General features: G+C 31.7%; 1 protein-coding gene across 12 annotated transcripts in view; it reads right to left on the bottom strand.

Annotated features, from left to right (window-relative positions):
* Nucleotides 1-3318: 3318 nt before the first annotated feature.
* The window catches only part of LOC106054959 (rap guanine nucleotide exchange factor 6-like), a 71309-nt gene continuing 57919 nt past the window's right edge, over nucleotides 3319-16708 (bottom strand). For 8 of the 12 annotated variants that reach the window (XM_013211096.2, XM_013211106.2, XM_056020418.1 and 5 more), the window contains 13 exons: nucleotides 14801-15059; nucleotides 14477-14576; nucleotides 14233-14360; nucleotides 13995-14078; nucleotides 13743-13889; nucleotides 12519-12650; nucleotides 11726-11825; nucleotides 10834-10920; nucleotides 9675-9902; nucleotides 8564-8740; nucleotides 8319-8387; nucleotides 6453-6641; nucleotides 3319-5837 (listed from right to left, as the gene is read on the bottom strand). In XM_013211096.2, coding sequence (XP_013066550.2) covers nucleotides 5809-5837; nucleotides 6453-6641; nucleotides 8319-8387; nucleotides 8564-8740; nucleotides 9675-9902; nucleotides 10834-10920; nucleotides 11726-11825; nucleotides 12519-12650; nucleotides 13743-13889; nucleotides 13995-14078; nucleotides 14233-14360; nucleotides 14477-14576; nucleotides 14801-15059 — 1729 coding nt within the window. In that variant the 3' untranslated portion in view covers nucleotides 3319-5808. The remainder of the gene's footprint in view (nucleotides 5838-6452; nucleotides 6642-8318; nucleotides 8388-8563; nucleotides 8741-9674; nucleotides 9903-10833; nucleotides 10921-11725; nucleotides 11826-12518; nucleotides 12651-13742; nucleotides 13890-13994; nucleotides 14079-14232; nucleotides 14361-14476; nucleotides 14577-14800; nucleotides 15060-16708) is intronic. The other 4 variants (XM_056020421.1, XM_013211081.2, XM_013211088.2 and 1 more) reach the window with 3 other exon arrangements.

The raw sequence follows: 16708 nt of genomic DNA, 5'->3' as shown, positions 1-16708 counted from the left end.
TGGCTAGACCTGCACTATTAGCCTTATGAAATCTAAAACCACTCCTGGTATGGCTCGACCTGCACTATTAGCCGTATGAAATCTAAAACCACTCCTGGTATGGCTAGACTTGCACTATTAGCCTTTTTCTTGCAATTTTGTTAATTTTGAAAAAAAAAAACGGGCATTACGATAACCATATTTTATTGCAATTATATTTAGCATCATGTTGTATGCTAAATAGAAATTATCAAAGGCTTGTTTGTTTTTTGTACATTTTGGGAATGTTCCTTCAGAATTGAAGATTATTTATTACCTCCTAGTTCAAACCTTCCACAGCATAATGGTAGGGGAGGGCCGTGGACAGCTTTCAATTCCAGGACCATCAAGGTGACATATCCATATCAGTCAATATATAACTTTACTAGAGAGGGAAGCGTTTCCAGCAAAATTAGTTTAAACAAGTTTTAAGGGGTTACTGGATCCGATTTTGGGTAAAAAAATCGATTTTTCAATTTTGGTGTAATTAAATAGGTGGACATGTATTTTATAAACTGGCACCAAAAATTTTCTAAAAAATAGCATTTTTTATTGAAAAAAAGCATTTTTATGATGCGTGGTGAACACTATTTTCCATATTTTTCTTAATACAAATTCACTGTTTTTGAGTGAATGCATTTTTTGTGACCCCCCCCTGAAACATATTTCTAAATCTCTAGAACTAATAGAGATAAATGTGTCAAATTTGGTACACATATTCAGAGATAAATAATACAGAGAATCAGCTAGTTTTAATGACTTTAGCTGAAGAAGTTTTTAATATATGATCTTTTGGGAAAAAAAATGTGGATGCATTTTACAGGAAAAAAATCACCCTTTTTTAAAAAATCATAAAATGCACAATACTAAGGGAAAATGTATAAAATCTAGCTAGCTCCTTCCAGCCACCTTTATACTTTAAGGTGTAAGTATTTTTAGCTTTGAAATTTATCTATTTTGAAAAATTTTAGAATTTTCCTATATGAACTAATTTTTGTTTATTTTCAAGATGGCTGCCGTTACCATGGCAACCCGGAAACATTAGACAACATTCAATATATATTTTTTATTATTGAGTTGTCATATGATATAATATAACAATAGTTATTAAGTTAAAGCAAAAATAAAAAAAAAAAATTTTGCTATCCAGTAACCCCTTAAACTGATGTAATATTATAATTTATGAGATGTTAAAAAAAATATCTTCTGAAACAAAATATAAAAGAAAGTCATTTCAAACATATATGCCAAAGTCTCATAATTCCTTGATGTGAATTGCACTTTGCCCATTGGGCTTTCTCTTTTTCAAAGTTAAATTATTCACAAAAATTTTTTTTTTCAAGATTTATATTCCAGTTAAAATTGTAATGCTTTAAACATTTATATTTAGTTAAAATTGTAATGCTTTAAAAAATCTGTGCAGACTGCTACAATTCTTACCAGATTTGGCTAGCTTATGGGAGCGTGCCTTGTTGAACCATGTTGGCATGTAGAATAGGATTGCTTGTACAATGGATTCTATTTTCCTTTTTGTACAATATGAAACATTTTCTTTATTGGCACAATGAATTGCACACACTCACAAACCATCTCGTGTAGCGAATTCTACACTTTAAGAACACAACAAAAATATTTAGAATACTGGCTAATAAATTATTTTAAGAATCTTTGATTAATTTTATTTACTTACTTTCAATCAACATTTCACACTTTGCCTGGATAAATATTAGTTATTCTGTAAAGGCCTTGACAAAATAGGAACTAGAGAGGTTATTTTCTATTTTACCTGGAAATGTTATGCATTCTATAGAATGCAGAGTTTCCTATTAACATATTGAATTTTTCCCATGAGGACACTTTTATGTTAATTTAAAAGACATTTAATATTACAGTTTGCTCAGTACCTATATAGAAAATAGCCAAACGTTTTTTGTTAATTAAGCTAAGGGGATTAGCTTTGTCAAAGAATCTAATAAGATGGTTTTATTTACTCATTTTGTTTTTAGTTTTTGAAAAATGATTTCAAAGTTAAAAATCATTTTGTGCTTTTATTTAGCGTGTCTACTTGCACCAGCAAGTATTTAAGATATCATTTCTACTGATTTGAAGGGTTTACACAATTTTGCACAGTTGACATAGCTATAGGCTGATGTAATCTGTTTTGATTTTTTAAAATTTTTTCTCAAAACTCGCATCCCAAACAAAACTGAGAAAATGCATAAAAAAAATTGTGATAGTAATTTTAATTTTATCTTACATATCTTTATGATACAACTACCACCTGAACACTATTTGTAGGCGTATATATAGAGCCTGATAGCAAAACTCAAATGTGCAAAAATTATTTTCCTAACACTTGTCATAAAGGTTAAACAAGATAGGCCAATAGTTATCACACCCACTCAAAAAGCAACCTTTGTAGATCTGTTCAGCATTGCAGTACAATGCAGGTTATGATATTTTAGATCAGATTTCAATTACCCATTTCGTGTGAAAATGTTACATGATAAAAGTAATGGTGTAAATCAGACTTTGAATATTTTTTATCTTTTAGTTGTAAAGATGTAAATGCAATAGACTACAAAAAGCCAAAAGTAGCAATAACCAACTTATCAAATAACACAAGTCTTTAGAAGTGCAGACTGTACTGTGTTTCCTACCTATATTTTTTCTAAGAATTAAAAATTCTAGAATGTTTTATTGTGTCAAACCCTGTGACTTGACAAGTCTTGAAGACATTTTCACTACAACTCCATAATGTGGAATGTAGATTTACTTAGGCAAAGTGCAGTATCATTCTCAAGTGAATGTACTTTTTTTCAGGATGAAATATTACAATACTAACTAACATCTTGCACAAAATGTACACAGTAGTGGTAATTGCTCATTGCATTTGTCAATGAGAATAATAACTTGATCACTCATTTTAAAATATAAATTAATAATAAATTATAATCTCTCATTTTATCATCTATATCAGCACCTTATTTTATTAGTGTATGGTTATACAAACTAAATGCAAACAGAGGAAGCTGAGAGAGAATTGCAGCCTTTATAAAGAAAAGGCTATATAATTTATACTATATATATGCCAAAATTATTTTTTTTCTGGTCTGTCTTTTTCTTTGCTGATGCCTAAGGCTTCTGACCAGAAAAAAAGAGAAATTTGGGTCTGTGAATGGCCAAAGCACCTCCAATAATGCAAATTCAATATATATATATATTTAATTATCTTAATAAAAAGTATAAGTCATCATTTGTTTGAATGTATATTGCTTACACTGAAATAAAACAACAATATAATTTTAAAAATGTGTTTTATTACATGACATGTCATATGAAGAACTAGAATTATGTAGAACCAAGACATGATATACGGAGTACTAGGATCTTAATTAGCTTTGCTTTTTCTAGTATAAACAATTTTAAACATTACATTTTAAATTATACTGATATGTCTGTCACTGTGTGTGTGTGTGTGCGCGCACAATCAGTAACTATTACTGATAATAACATCAATAGGAAGGACTAGAAAATTGCAAACTTACTTTTTAGAATATATAAATTAAATGCTGAATTTGACAAAATTATTTGTCCAATAATAATTCACTAACAGCTTGGTGGAGATATAAAATTAGAACATTATTAATTTTGTATAATGATAATCAATAAAACAAAAAGCAACCACACAAGCCAAATATAGTTCAAGACTAACTTTGGGATCATTTTGTTTCAAGTTTGAGCATTTCATTCATCATTCCATTGTACAGTTTAGGCATGTACCTTGCAATTAACACTAATATCAATTTCAAGCCATTGTTTTGTAACTCCTGTTTAGTATGGTATCAAAACAAGCAAATTACTATTTCCTCTTACTTTTGTATTGGAAAGGGACTAAATGTGCATGAATGTGTGTCTGGCAGATGTTGCTGTGAAGTCTTTGAAATTCTTGATATGTTTACATTAAAATCTTCATTAGATTTTATAACTTGATAATGAATGCAGTAACATACCAATGACATTGGTGTCAAATGAGCAGTGATAAATTAAATACAATTGTTTTCATTTGTCAGAAACAAACTTTTCTATTGTCAAAGCTAAAATTAAAAAAAAAGGAAATAATAATAATAATGAGTATCCTGAACATGCTTTGTTTCTCAGCTCCAGTTTCAGAGACAAGGTCACATGTTAATTCCTATAAAAACAACAACTATGCCACTTGTATGTACACAACAGATCAGACACACAAACTAAAGGTATCAACTACAAATATGTACATATATTCAAATGCTACAAAAACATTAGTTAATGTGTTCAGCTACCGCCAATGGATGAAGTAATACATTACCACATCATACAGAGGTATTGTCTAGTGCCAGTATTAAGTACAAATTCAATTCACAAAGTCAAACAAGGGACGGGTTTAGAGTCTTGGCAGAGGTCAGGATTTTTAAAAACTTGAGACTGAACATAAGTCCTGAAGTTCATCCAGTTTTCAAAGAACTAACTGGTAATAATAGGTTAAAGTAAAGAATACCAGTTGTTGTGTTGGCCACACAACCCCATGGCCTTCATGATCTCTCCATTAGCACTTGGTTCAAAAGATGGACAACACTTTTCTTTTATTTAGTAACTTAAAAAAAAATTATTTCAACATAATTCACAGCAGCAGTAAATGTTATCCTAGTTTAGCCTTTTTTTTTTTTTTTTTTTTTTTTTTTTTTTAGCTCTTTTGAGTTTTGTAATGTTATCTGTATATCAATTTAATTCAGCAACAGACTAATAAATGTGAAAAATGGAACAATTTTAAAAATGTCAATTGTGATACATTGTTTTCATGATGAAACAAAAAAAAAAAGATGAAAAGCTAGTGGTCTAGTGGAGAACCATTGTAGATATCACAGTTGAACTACTGTAGTAGCAAAGGAAATGCACCACAAGGGTAATTACAAGGAAGCACTGGATTAAATGACTGAAGGAGATGTGGCCTTTTGATTTACCAGCAGATGATAAAAAGATGGTTCTTTATGAGCATGAGAGTGAGGAAGATGGGGAAAAAAAGCTAAGTGGTATAATTTAAAGTAGATCAACAAGGGTTCTGTACATGAATAAGGACTATGGTGAAAATATTTCAGTGCTGATTTAAATTTAAAAACGTAATTTGAAAAAAAAAAACAACAACAATGAAATAAAGCTTTAATACTTTTGCTCAAAACAGCTCTGGAGTGATTCACATGAGTTATTTAAAATAAACAAATATTGGAGGCTTTTAATTTCTAAATGACCAATCAAGTTTGAAACAATCCAAGGTTTTTCTTAAACAACCAAGAAATGAGTCTAAATAAATTCTTCATTTCCTTGGTGCACTTTTCACTCCAGCTACTCCGTCATAGCCAAGTTTTGAGGTGGATAGAGAGACACTATTTAGTCCTTGTTTAATAAGCATTATGTTCATCTTATTTATAACAATAAAATGGTGCACTTAGTGTGCTGAGTTCAAGCTGTCTTATGACTAGTGGAGAACAATATCCTAAAAGACGCATTCAGCAAAAAGTGGCAGAAACATTCCCCTGAACAGTAGCTGAAGACACAATCTCCAAACAGTTGCAGGAGACATAGAATCCAAATACAGTGTGTAGCACCAGTGGAGTTTCTATCCTGTACAATGAAATACCACAAGCACACATTCGATTGAAAGAGATTGTCAGAAATTGTCAATAATACCAGATAAACCAAATGTTTATCCAACATGATTATATAGACTGATAGTTGAGATAGAGACAAATTGAATCACACAGCTGAGACTTGCTCCTCTTCACCTGAAACCAAATATTAAAAGTTCATTAATCAAATTAGTAAAAAAAAAACAACAGCTTAAACTGTTATATCAATTTATAACAAGCAACCAAATGGAACATTTATGTAACCATAAGCAACATACTAATTATGGTCTTCTAAAATTTGACTTCTCTGTTAAAAATCAACAGTAATGAAAACAGGTGTCTAAGTGTATTTACCATAGTAAAAGTAAAGAACCCCTTTCAGCCTTTGTGATCTATAGGGCAGATGGCTGACAGTTAATGAGAGTATCATGGACAGCACAATGACCAACCACCTTTACTTTCCCAAACTTATGTCATAAGAGTTGGCTAAACTCAGGGGCATCCAAAAAATTGCTTATAGTTAAAAAACCAATAATTTCACAGAGATTCAAACTGGAGACCCCACTGGGGACCAGCCAAGCACTTTACCACTCAGCCCTCTTGTTATGATACTTAATTCAAAAAGATGATTCACTTTATATTCCTATTTCTCAATAGTGGGTTTATTTGTTAGACAACAGATTGGACCAGACTGGCTGGATTCACCTTCAATGGGTGGCACATCATAGTCACTGAACCATGACATAACAAAACTGACTGGATTCAACTCACCTTCAATGGGTGGGACATCATAGTCACTGTCACTAGTCACTGGACCATGACCGACTCCAACATAAACATTGCTTTGTGAGTAAGACCGCAACTGTTGCTGCTGCTGCCTTCTGGCCATTATGGTGGCTGCCTCATAGTCAGGCAATGGTGGCCGCCGACTTACAGGGGGAGCAGGATTGTTATTTGGAACTGATAAGAAATTGTTGTTTTTTTAATTGCACAAATTGAAATCACACTAAATCTATATAATTATAATAAGAATAGTGAATATCACTAAAAAAAATAAAAAAAAAATAAAAATACAAAATAGCCAAAATGAACAATACTGAAAACATTTTTTTTTCATTGTGCTTTCTTTCCAAGTACCGTTTATTCATGGAGATGAAAACTAATTTCTTTGTGCCATGTTTAATCTCTAATTAATATAATTGAATATGGATTAATATATGTATATGTTTATAATGTAATATATTTGATGATATATGAATTTATAAGAAAGCACAAATTAAAGTCAGACAAAGAACACAATAAATAAAAATAATTTGTTATCACACCCTTTGAATATGCTTATCTATTGATCTGAACAGTAATAGGAAAATTTGAATAGCTGAAATACAACCATTGCAACATTGGTATCAAACAAAAAGAGAATTAGAGAATTTTGTAATGGAGACAATCAATTAACTACAATTTTACATTTAAATATTTTTTTTTTAATGTAGACTTTCGATTTCTTTTCTTAACAGAACTTGTGTTTATTGATTTCAAACACTGCCAACCATTCATGATTGCATATATTGGGATATTAAGCTTCAAGGCTTCTTGGTCAGTAATATGTGTTCAACTAAATGGTCTTTGTCTTCATATTATCACAGACCTGCCTACCAAAAAAAGTCCAAATGCGTAACGCTGATGGTCAAAATGCGTATTTTGGCACCAGAATGCGTAACACTTACGCGATCCACTATTTTGTCATATATATATATATATATATATCAGACCTGCCTACCAAAAAAAAGTCCAAATGCGTAACGCTGATGGACAAAATGCGTATTTTGGCACCAGAATGCGTAACACTTACTACGCGATCCACTATTTTGTCATATATAATAGATCTAGATGTCATGATTAGATCTACAATCTAAATCTAGACCAATACGACAATATCTAGACTAGATCTGGATATATGTCTATATAATGAATATAATCTACTTTAGATCTAGTCAATATAAATCATACTACAACTAAACTGGATCTAGATTGTAGAGTAATGTAGAGAATCATGACATAACGTAATGACTAGCTAGACTCTAGCTAGATCTATTCCTGTATAACAAGTTATCTAGATCTAGACTAGATATCTACAATGTCGATCAATGTGTTTTGAATCAATAGCACATCGATATTTTTTTCTATACAAATGAATACGGGAATCAGGAATTCAACATAATTAATATCTACTAATGAACTTACAAAAAAAAAAAAAAAGTCACGTTGGTGTATCAGCTAACTGACGGTACCAACCCGCCACTCCCTCACTCTCGCGTTCTTCATTTCTAGACTAATTCTAATTGCTTTTAAGAACTAACAAAGTATAGATCTGGACACAATGTGTTCCCCCACCTTTTCTGTCTCCCCCCCCCCCCCTTTACAGGACGGCTTAGCGTGACCTCCGTGACCGCTCGTAAGCTAGTCAAGAGAGGGGGGAAAAAAGGATACGAAATGCGTAACGCGACGGGTTAAATGCGTATTTGCGTACTGACGGTCATTTTTGGGAATTTTTTGCGTAACGAATACGCATTTTGCGTAACGGTAGGCAGGTCTGTTATCATAATAATAATAATTTAAAAAAAAAGTAAGTCCCACCTGCTGGGCCTGAAATACGTTTGACTGTGTTGTATGAGGGTAGGGGTGGTCTAATGTGCTGGACAGGACCTTCAAAAAAGATCAAATCAAAGACTCATCAACTTAGTTTAGGAGAAAGCAAGTGCATGCTCATGCTGTAGTACAGAAACACTAGGATTCTAGGATTTAAAAAGGTTCCAACAAACTAAACAACAAAATAAAAAAGCTACAAAAACAAAAAATATGACAAGGAAAGACACACCCACCAGGGCTATAAGTACCAGCGTACACTGGGCCAGTTGGGGTGGTAAACCTCCTGACTTGTATGGGGGAAACATTAGAACAAATGCTCCCACGGCCAGAATCATTCTCAGATGCCAGCTGACTCTTAAAGCTATGAACACTGCTAGTAGGACTGGATGAGTCTGTTGAGCCTACAGAACCTAGTCATTAGAAGGGGATGAGGACAATCAATGCAACATTTTTCAATAATGAACAAAAACAAAATTGCATGTGTTTTTCCTTTTCTCTAATCAAACAAAACAACAAGAAGAGAGCAAACAAAAACAAAACCAAAAAATCATTCAAGCACAAAAAGACAACATCACAGATCATTCCATTCTTTAGTTTTATTATAGCACTCAGAGTCAAGAATTGGTGGTGGAAAGAAGGTAGAGAGAGTCAAGAAGAATGTATCAACTAATTAGATACATAAGTGTGCTGTGTACAAGAACTTCTAGTCAGTGCAAAGAGAATACAGTACAGAGTGCTAGAAAAATTACCATTAAGAAATTGTTACAATCAACCAGTCCAAGACTAAAAATACAAATACAATAGTACATGCTTTAATTTGATGTTATGTCTACAGAGCACACCTGTGAGTTATTCAATGACAATTTTTTTGTTGTGTTTGATAAGGGAACAAATGCTAAGGCCCTAAAATATATGTATGTCTTTTCTAATATCCTTATGATTTTTATATCTATCACTAGCTTTATTAAATACAAGAATTTGTTTCTTTTTCATTTTTGTTCTTTTAAAATTATGTAAAGTTATAAATAAAGAATTTTAATTTATTAATTTTTATTTTTCTCTTTTTTTTTTTAGTGAATTAAAAAAATATATCATTTAGGCGTAAACTAAGTATCCCAGATCACAAAGTTTTTACAAATGTACATCTTAAAACAGAGTCTCAGATGACTTTATTTTCTCCTTAATTTACATGTCACAAATCTGAGTCACAGATCTATTAGTTTTAATTTAAAGGCCTCCCCTTTTGTCCTATAAAAATAAATACAAATATTACAGTCAAAGTTAGTTATGTGTCCCAGTTGTATTTCTTCATCTATTGAGACCCCCAGATGACTAAGATCTTACCAGTCCTGACAGGCTGTTTACGAGGGCCTGCTCCGAGGCATGTACTCTCGGGTGTCAAGTTCACTGGAACCGGCCTGGGAAGCCCTATTCGTGGCGAGGTGGGACCTGGACCCCTCCTGTTTGAGACAGGGCTCACTGTCACTTTGCCTACAGGGATTTTAGGATTGTGGGGTTTCACTTTGTCAGAGAGCGCCATCAGTTTTCTCACTGCACCTGGCGACTCAGCACCTGTGATGGGCAAGTGGTGTTGCAATACAGGCAGACATCCAATCAGAAAGGACAGAAACAGTTATGTACAAACAAAAATAACATTTTATTTTGCATAAAGCCATTCAACAAACAGCTTAATCAATTCAAAGCAAGCCAATAAATATTTTAAGACTATTATTGTGTAATTTATTCTGTATAATACTGGAGATTATTCCTTATGGACATGAAAGAAAAAACATGTTTTCTTTTAGGTCAAACATAAAAGTGTTTCTATTGTACTGGGTGTTAAAACATTTTAAAAGGCAATATGACTCCAAAGTGTTATACAGAATAGTTAAAGTAACTGTATGTCTAGAAAAAAAATCATGCTAAGTAAATAAATGCAAAAATAAAGCAAAAAAAAAAAAAAAAAAAAAAGCTCTAACAAGACAAAGAAATTTCACAGAACAAGGAGACACTATTGAAACTGAATTATTGTCTATATTCATATTTAAACAAAATTTTTGTTCAATCAAATATTTTAACTCAAAAAAAAATTTAACAAACTCTATATTAATATTTATCTATAATTAGCGATGGAGCAGCAGAAAGTATGACAGTGACAGAGGTAGATACTGAAAGTACTTGTTAGTTTTAGACTGGAAACGAAGATATAGGTTTATTATTGATTACTATTACAAGTCCATCTGTGATTTTGTATGTCATAGCCTTTATAACATTAGCTAATTTAGAAATGAAAACAGTATAGCTTAAAAGGTTTCATTTGTTAACACTTGAAGATTAACAAAAAAACAACTTTAAAACTAAACAAAAAATAGTTTTTTAATTCACACATTTCATTCAAATGCACCATTCTGAGACACACAGAGAGAGATTCTAGTGTAATTAAACAAACAAGAACAAGATGGGGGAAAATGACAGCTTACAAAGATATTTTTTTAGAACTTACCAAATTTGGGACCTGCAGCTGACATGACTCTCCTCTCATCCATATTGGGAGAGTTATTTACACTAGGAGATGGATCTCGTCTTTTCACTGAACAAATGGTAACACTATTACAACTATTGTCTTTTAAATTATCTTCTACATATTTTGATTTTTTTTTGCTAATGAAATTTGATTAAATTACAAATTATTAAAATTATGGATGTTTCTAAAACAAATTTTGTAATTAATTCATAGAAATTGATAAATAACTTAAGTATATATACATAAATAATATAAACAAGTGTATGTATGTATGTCCCGCATAGAAATCAAACCCCTTGACCAATATTGATAAAACTTGTTATAAATGTTCCTTAGAAAATGGTGGGGATCATAGTGTGTGTTTAATGTCCTTCCCACAACTGAAGGGACCTAAAATTGACAAAATGCCTAAATTCATTTCTATAAAAGAAAAACATTTTAACAAATAGGGAAAACACATTTTCACTGTATTTTATATTAGGTATGAATATGTCAGCTAAACCCATTTTCACACTTTACTTTTATTTTCATGGCAAAATTTAAAAATTTGAAGGGAACATTCGCCATGTTTGACATGGATCTAAATCCAATGCACTAAATCAGTAGTACCCAAAGGCTTGTGTTTCATATGCAGCTATTTTTTAAATTTGTGTAAAATGAAAGAAAAGAGTTTAAAAAAAAAAGATGTTCTGAGTGAAGAAAGGGTTTAGTTAGGCCTGGAATAATCAAGTTATTCAATTCAAAATGTGAAACATGAAAATACTGCTTCACATACCCTATAGACTTTTCAAATACTGTGTTGGTCAGTGCTATTAAGTGAGACTAAGACTTTAAAGTATGCTAGCATAGTAAAAAGATTGTGTATACTGACCTGATGGCTCACACAAATTGGACATTTCAGCTAACTTATCTTCATCTGAATTACTTGGCATATTGCTTAAATAAGATTTAACCCGACGGGTCATCTGAGCCTGCCAAATAAATAAGCCAGAAAGGTTGAAGATTTAGTACTGCAACAATTGTACCCAAGGTAATAATATGACTATAAGACATGGTACATAATAATAATAATAATAATCTTTATTGTCTGTAAGGAATTTGTCTTACAATTTGTGCATTACACCAAACAAAACATTATAACTATAAAAAAAACAAAATGTTCATTCACACCAGACTCCCTCATAATTTACATTTGAAAAGTTTATATCAGATTGTTTCTATTTAATGAATTGATTGCCAAGGGAACAAAAGAGTTTTTGTATCTGTTTGTCTTTGCTATCGATGTCTTATATCTCTTTTATGATGGTAAAATCACAAAATTCTGACAGGGTGAATTTTTACTTCTAGAAACTTTTTAGCTTTTTTTTATGGATGTTTCTCTCAAACAGCTGCCCAAACGGGGTTTGTTTTTTGCCAATGACTTTACCAGCAGCATTTAGAATTCTATGAAGTTTATTTTATTTTTAATGCTCAGATTGCCATACCAGCTAGTGATATTAAAACTTAAAATATTGCAGATGTGAGCATGATAAAACATAGCCAAGGCCTTTTTGCTAGCATTAAACGAGGATAGTTTTCACAGTAATTGTAATCTTTGCGGCCCTTTTTTGCTGATATAATCAGTATTTGCAGTAAAATTTAGTTTATATAAAAACTGATCTCACCTCTTCATACATTTTCTTGGAATTGGGAAGAGCTGAGCCTCGCCTGTTTTTGGTTCTCTTCAATGTGGTCATACCTGAGACTAACGCACTTTGGAAACTACTATCTGTGCTTAGAAACATGTTGTTAGAATCCTGCAACAAATGCAAATAGGAGTTATTATATTTCATTTAATTATGAACACTTAAAAGAATATAATAATCAATGGATTTTTTTCCCCTTTTTTTGTTTGTAGACAGAATAAAAACTATAACCAACAGCATCATCAACTTTTTTTTGCCCCTTTAAGTCTGCGGATTGCATCAAGTTTAACTTATTTAGCTTGCTGTCTGAGCAATGAAATAGTATCATTTTGATTATTTCAAAATGTTTCTTATAATCTCAATATGAAATTGTGCTACAGGCCATAAGTTGTAATTCTTTAAGGGTTTAGGAATCTTAGACACAACTTTCATGCAGATAGGATCTCATGGCTTTCTAGCAATATAGACAAATTTGTTTAACAAAAGCTTGGTGATTGATGCCATTCAAACTTTAAAACATTCTAAATTTGAACTGCAAGATAACATATTTTTGACAAAAAAAAATGTGTTCTGTTTTAATTTCTAACAAACTTCTACCAACAATTTACAAATGTTGATGCAAGGTTTCAAAATAAGCAAAAAAAAATGACATCTGTTGATGCACCCAGTGACAAGATTTCTTTATGCATAAGGTCAAGTATAACTTCCTTGTCAATCAGAACAATTGTAAATAATTGTCATAGTTGATCTAAATTAAGAAACACAATTTCCTTTATATCAGTTGTGTCCATTTTACAATGGGATGCATTCTCTAACAGATCTTCCTACACACTTCTTACTTTTGCAGTTCCAGACCTTTAACACAAAACAACCCTATTAATACCAATAAAACAATCATCTGTATTTTAACATATTTCTATCCAATATAATTAGCAGCTGCTCAATAGCATTATAATAACAAACATATAACTTCATCTAATTTGTTTATTATTGGTTGGGCATCAGCTAGGACGACTGAGGGTAATGATAGACTATAAATCTTCACTTATGCAATACTCCATTCTAGTCTTCAGGGTGAAAAAATCTTAAATCCTAGTCATAAAACTTAAATTGAGCAACTGTCCACACTACCTTCTCATAATTAATAAGCTTTTATCAAATGACATACATTTTCTTTAAACTGAACAAAAAAAAAGGACTTACATATTTAGTAGAACATATATTGCACATGTGGCGGATTTCTTTTGCTATCATGCGTAATTTTTCAAAGTTAATGAGACTGTCAACAGTTGCATCATTCCCCAGATGTATGAAATATAGATCTTTCTTAAATATTGGATAAAATGGAATCTGTTGGGATAAAGAGAAATGATGAATTAATACAGACACAGTACAAATCATATATATTAATGTTAATAGAAATATTTTTAGGAATATAACTATACACTGACTTACATATGGCGGTGAAACATGTTCACTGTTAATGAGATTACGATACTTGGCCATGTTGCGAGATGGATCCATAAAAGACTGTAGATCCTGGAGATTATTATTAATTCTGAAAATCTTTTTTCCTGATTTTGTACATTTTCAATTTTTTAACTTAAAAAGTGAATAACAAAAAAAAAATGTTTAAGGTATTTTATAGCAATGATTATTGATGAAAAACTGTTGTATAGGCTAAAGCACTAACCTCAAAAAGTTTTGAATATTTACTAGGCAACCTTTCCCATGTCTGTTTTAATCGAGATATTGCTCCATGGCCTAGGCCACTCAGAATGGCAAACATCGAGTTGAAATTTTTACAATCCTTACAGTGTTCTAAAAAACAAAAAAAAAATCAGTGATCAACTAAAACTACAAAAACATTACACTAGAGCTTGAAAAAAAGAAGAAAACAAAAGAATCTTCTAAGTGATGCTGCACAGTGTACTTACTAGCTATTTTAATGAAATGTTTGAGTAGTTTTGTTCTCTTGACTAGATTAGTTTCATTGGTGATCTCTGTGATAACCCAGAACATCTCTTTGTTCACAAGCTGTGGGAAGGATAAAGCAGTGGCTTAGTCACTGTTTCAATCAAGTCCAATAATTAGCTCATTGCTACAAAAGATATATGCACTAAAGAAATGATTTCAAAACTGGAATATGAACTTTTGTCAGAGAGAGCTTACTGCTTGATTACTCTGTGAGATATTGCACTAGTCTTAAACAAAAATACATTGAAAATGTCAATCTAGAAGAAACAACAGGAAAAGCTTACCTCAGCAAATTTATGAAGTTGATGACATCCATATTTGGACTTAATGTCGTAGAGATCATCAATATATTCAGTGGGTTCTATGTCTCTGAACACACGATAGTCATTAAGGGTCAGCTGCCAGGCCACCTCATGAGGGTATAGTTGAAGCAAACTGATCAGACTTTCCGCAAGAAGTTGACCAATCAGCTCGTCCGGTATCAGAGGCTCAGACGTCAAGTTGTTCTTCAGGTAATACCTAAGTATACGAGGGAGGGCCCGCCTGATAGAGGTGTGATCAGTTGTTTCCCCCCATGATGATAGCAGGAAAAGGAAGTAGTAAGAGACAAAGAGAGTTCAAGAAGACATTGGTGGAGACATTTCAGATAAACACCATTCACAAACCATTTGACAGTGATGAGACATTCAGTTGCACAGACATTTCATAGTTAAATCATACATGCCAATCAAAAGGAACAAAAGGGTTAAAGACCAAGAAACAGATTAAACCAGAAACAATTGAAACAGACCAAGAATTGGCGGGATGGGTGGGGAAAAAGAAAAAGAGAAACAGCCAACATTATTATACCCTTAGTGAGATTTTAAATGGGCCTAATTCATTAGAATCAAAGCTGGACTTGTACATATACAACTAATATGTATAGTTAAAAAAAAAATATATATATAAATATAGCCTACTAATATAAAATAACTATAGGTCAATGGGTCAAGCCTGCACACAGGTTAGTAATCAATGTCCATAGTAAGTTTAAAAAAAAAATTGATTGACAAGACCAACACTATAACACTGATGAAAATACTTTTACTTTTTTTTTTTGGCTAAAACATTTTGATTTCTTTGGGTTTATGAAACATAACTGTTTTACACTAAAATTATGCTACTGGATACTTTATAGACTCATCCCAAAGGTATTACACTAAAAGTATGCTATTGGATACCTTATAGACTCATCCCAAAGGTATTACACTAAAAGTATGCTACTGGATACTTTATAGACTCATCACAAAGGTATTAAAAATAATGTATGTTACAAGATACTATATAGACTCATCCCAAAGGTCTTACACTTAATGTATGCTACACGATACTTTACAGACTCATCCCAAAGGTCTTACACTTAATGTATGCTACACGATACTTTACAGACTCATCCCAAAGGTATTACACTTAATGTATGCTACAAGATACTTTATAAACTCATCCCAAAGGTCTTACACTTAATGCATGCTACAAAATAATATACAGACTCATCCCAAAGGTACTACACTAAAATTATGCTACTGGATACTTTATAGACTTATCCCAAAGGTATTACACTAAAAGTATGCTATTGGATACTTTACAGACTCATCCCAAAGGTATTACACTTAATGTATGCTACAAGATTCTTTATAAACTCATCCCAAAGGTCTTACACTTAATGTATGCTACAACATAATATACAGACTCATTCTAAAGGTCTTACACTTAATGTATGTTACAAGATACTTTACAGACTCATCCCAAAGATATTATAGTAGTTATAGAATGTTGGTCTTGTTCAAAACTAAGTAAAGCATAAAGAGCGACTCTGTTAAAAAAAAAAAAAAAAAAAGTTTAGTGTTTCTATTTTTTAATCAAAGTTTTAAAAAATATGTATGTGATTGCTGACTTCAAAAGATCATTACTCAATAGTGGAGTCTAAATTGACTTTATAAATCATTTTTGAAAAACATTAGCTTGATTGTTTCCTAGTAATACAATACATGTACATATATGTACATGCTTAGCCCAATGCTTGCAAAATGTTCTGAACACCCACACTTACAATCAAGTCTTTACTGACATTATCAATTTTTTAGTTTTGTTTTCAAACTTTTTTTTTCTTTTGTATTAAATACCTCAGATGCACTTCACACAAAAACCAAAGC

This window comes from Biomphalaria glabrata, chromosome 2, assembly GCF_947242115.1.
Source record: "Biomphalaria glabrata chromosome 2, xgBioGlab47.1, whole genome shotgun sequence".
NCBI lineage: Eukaryota > Metazoa > Mollusca > Gastropoda > Planorbidae > Biomphalaria > Biomphalaria glabrata.
This window is presented reverse-complemented; position numbering and strand designations above follow the sequence as displayed.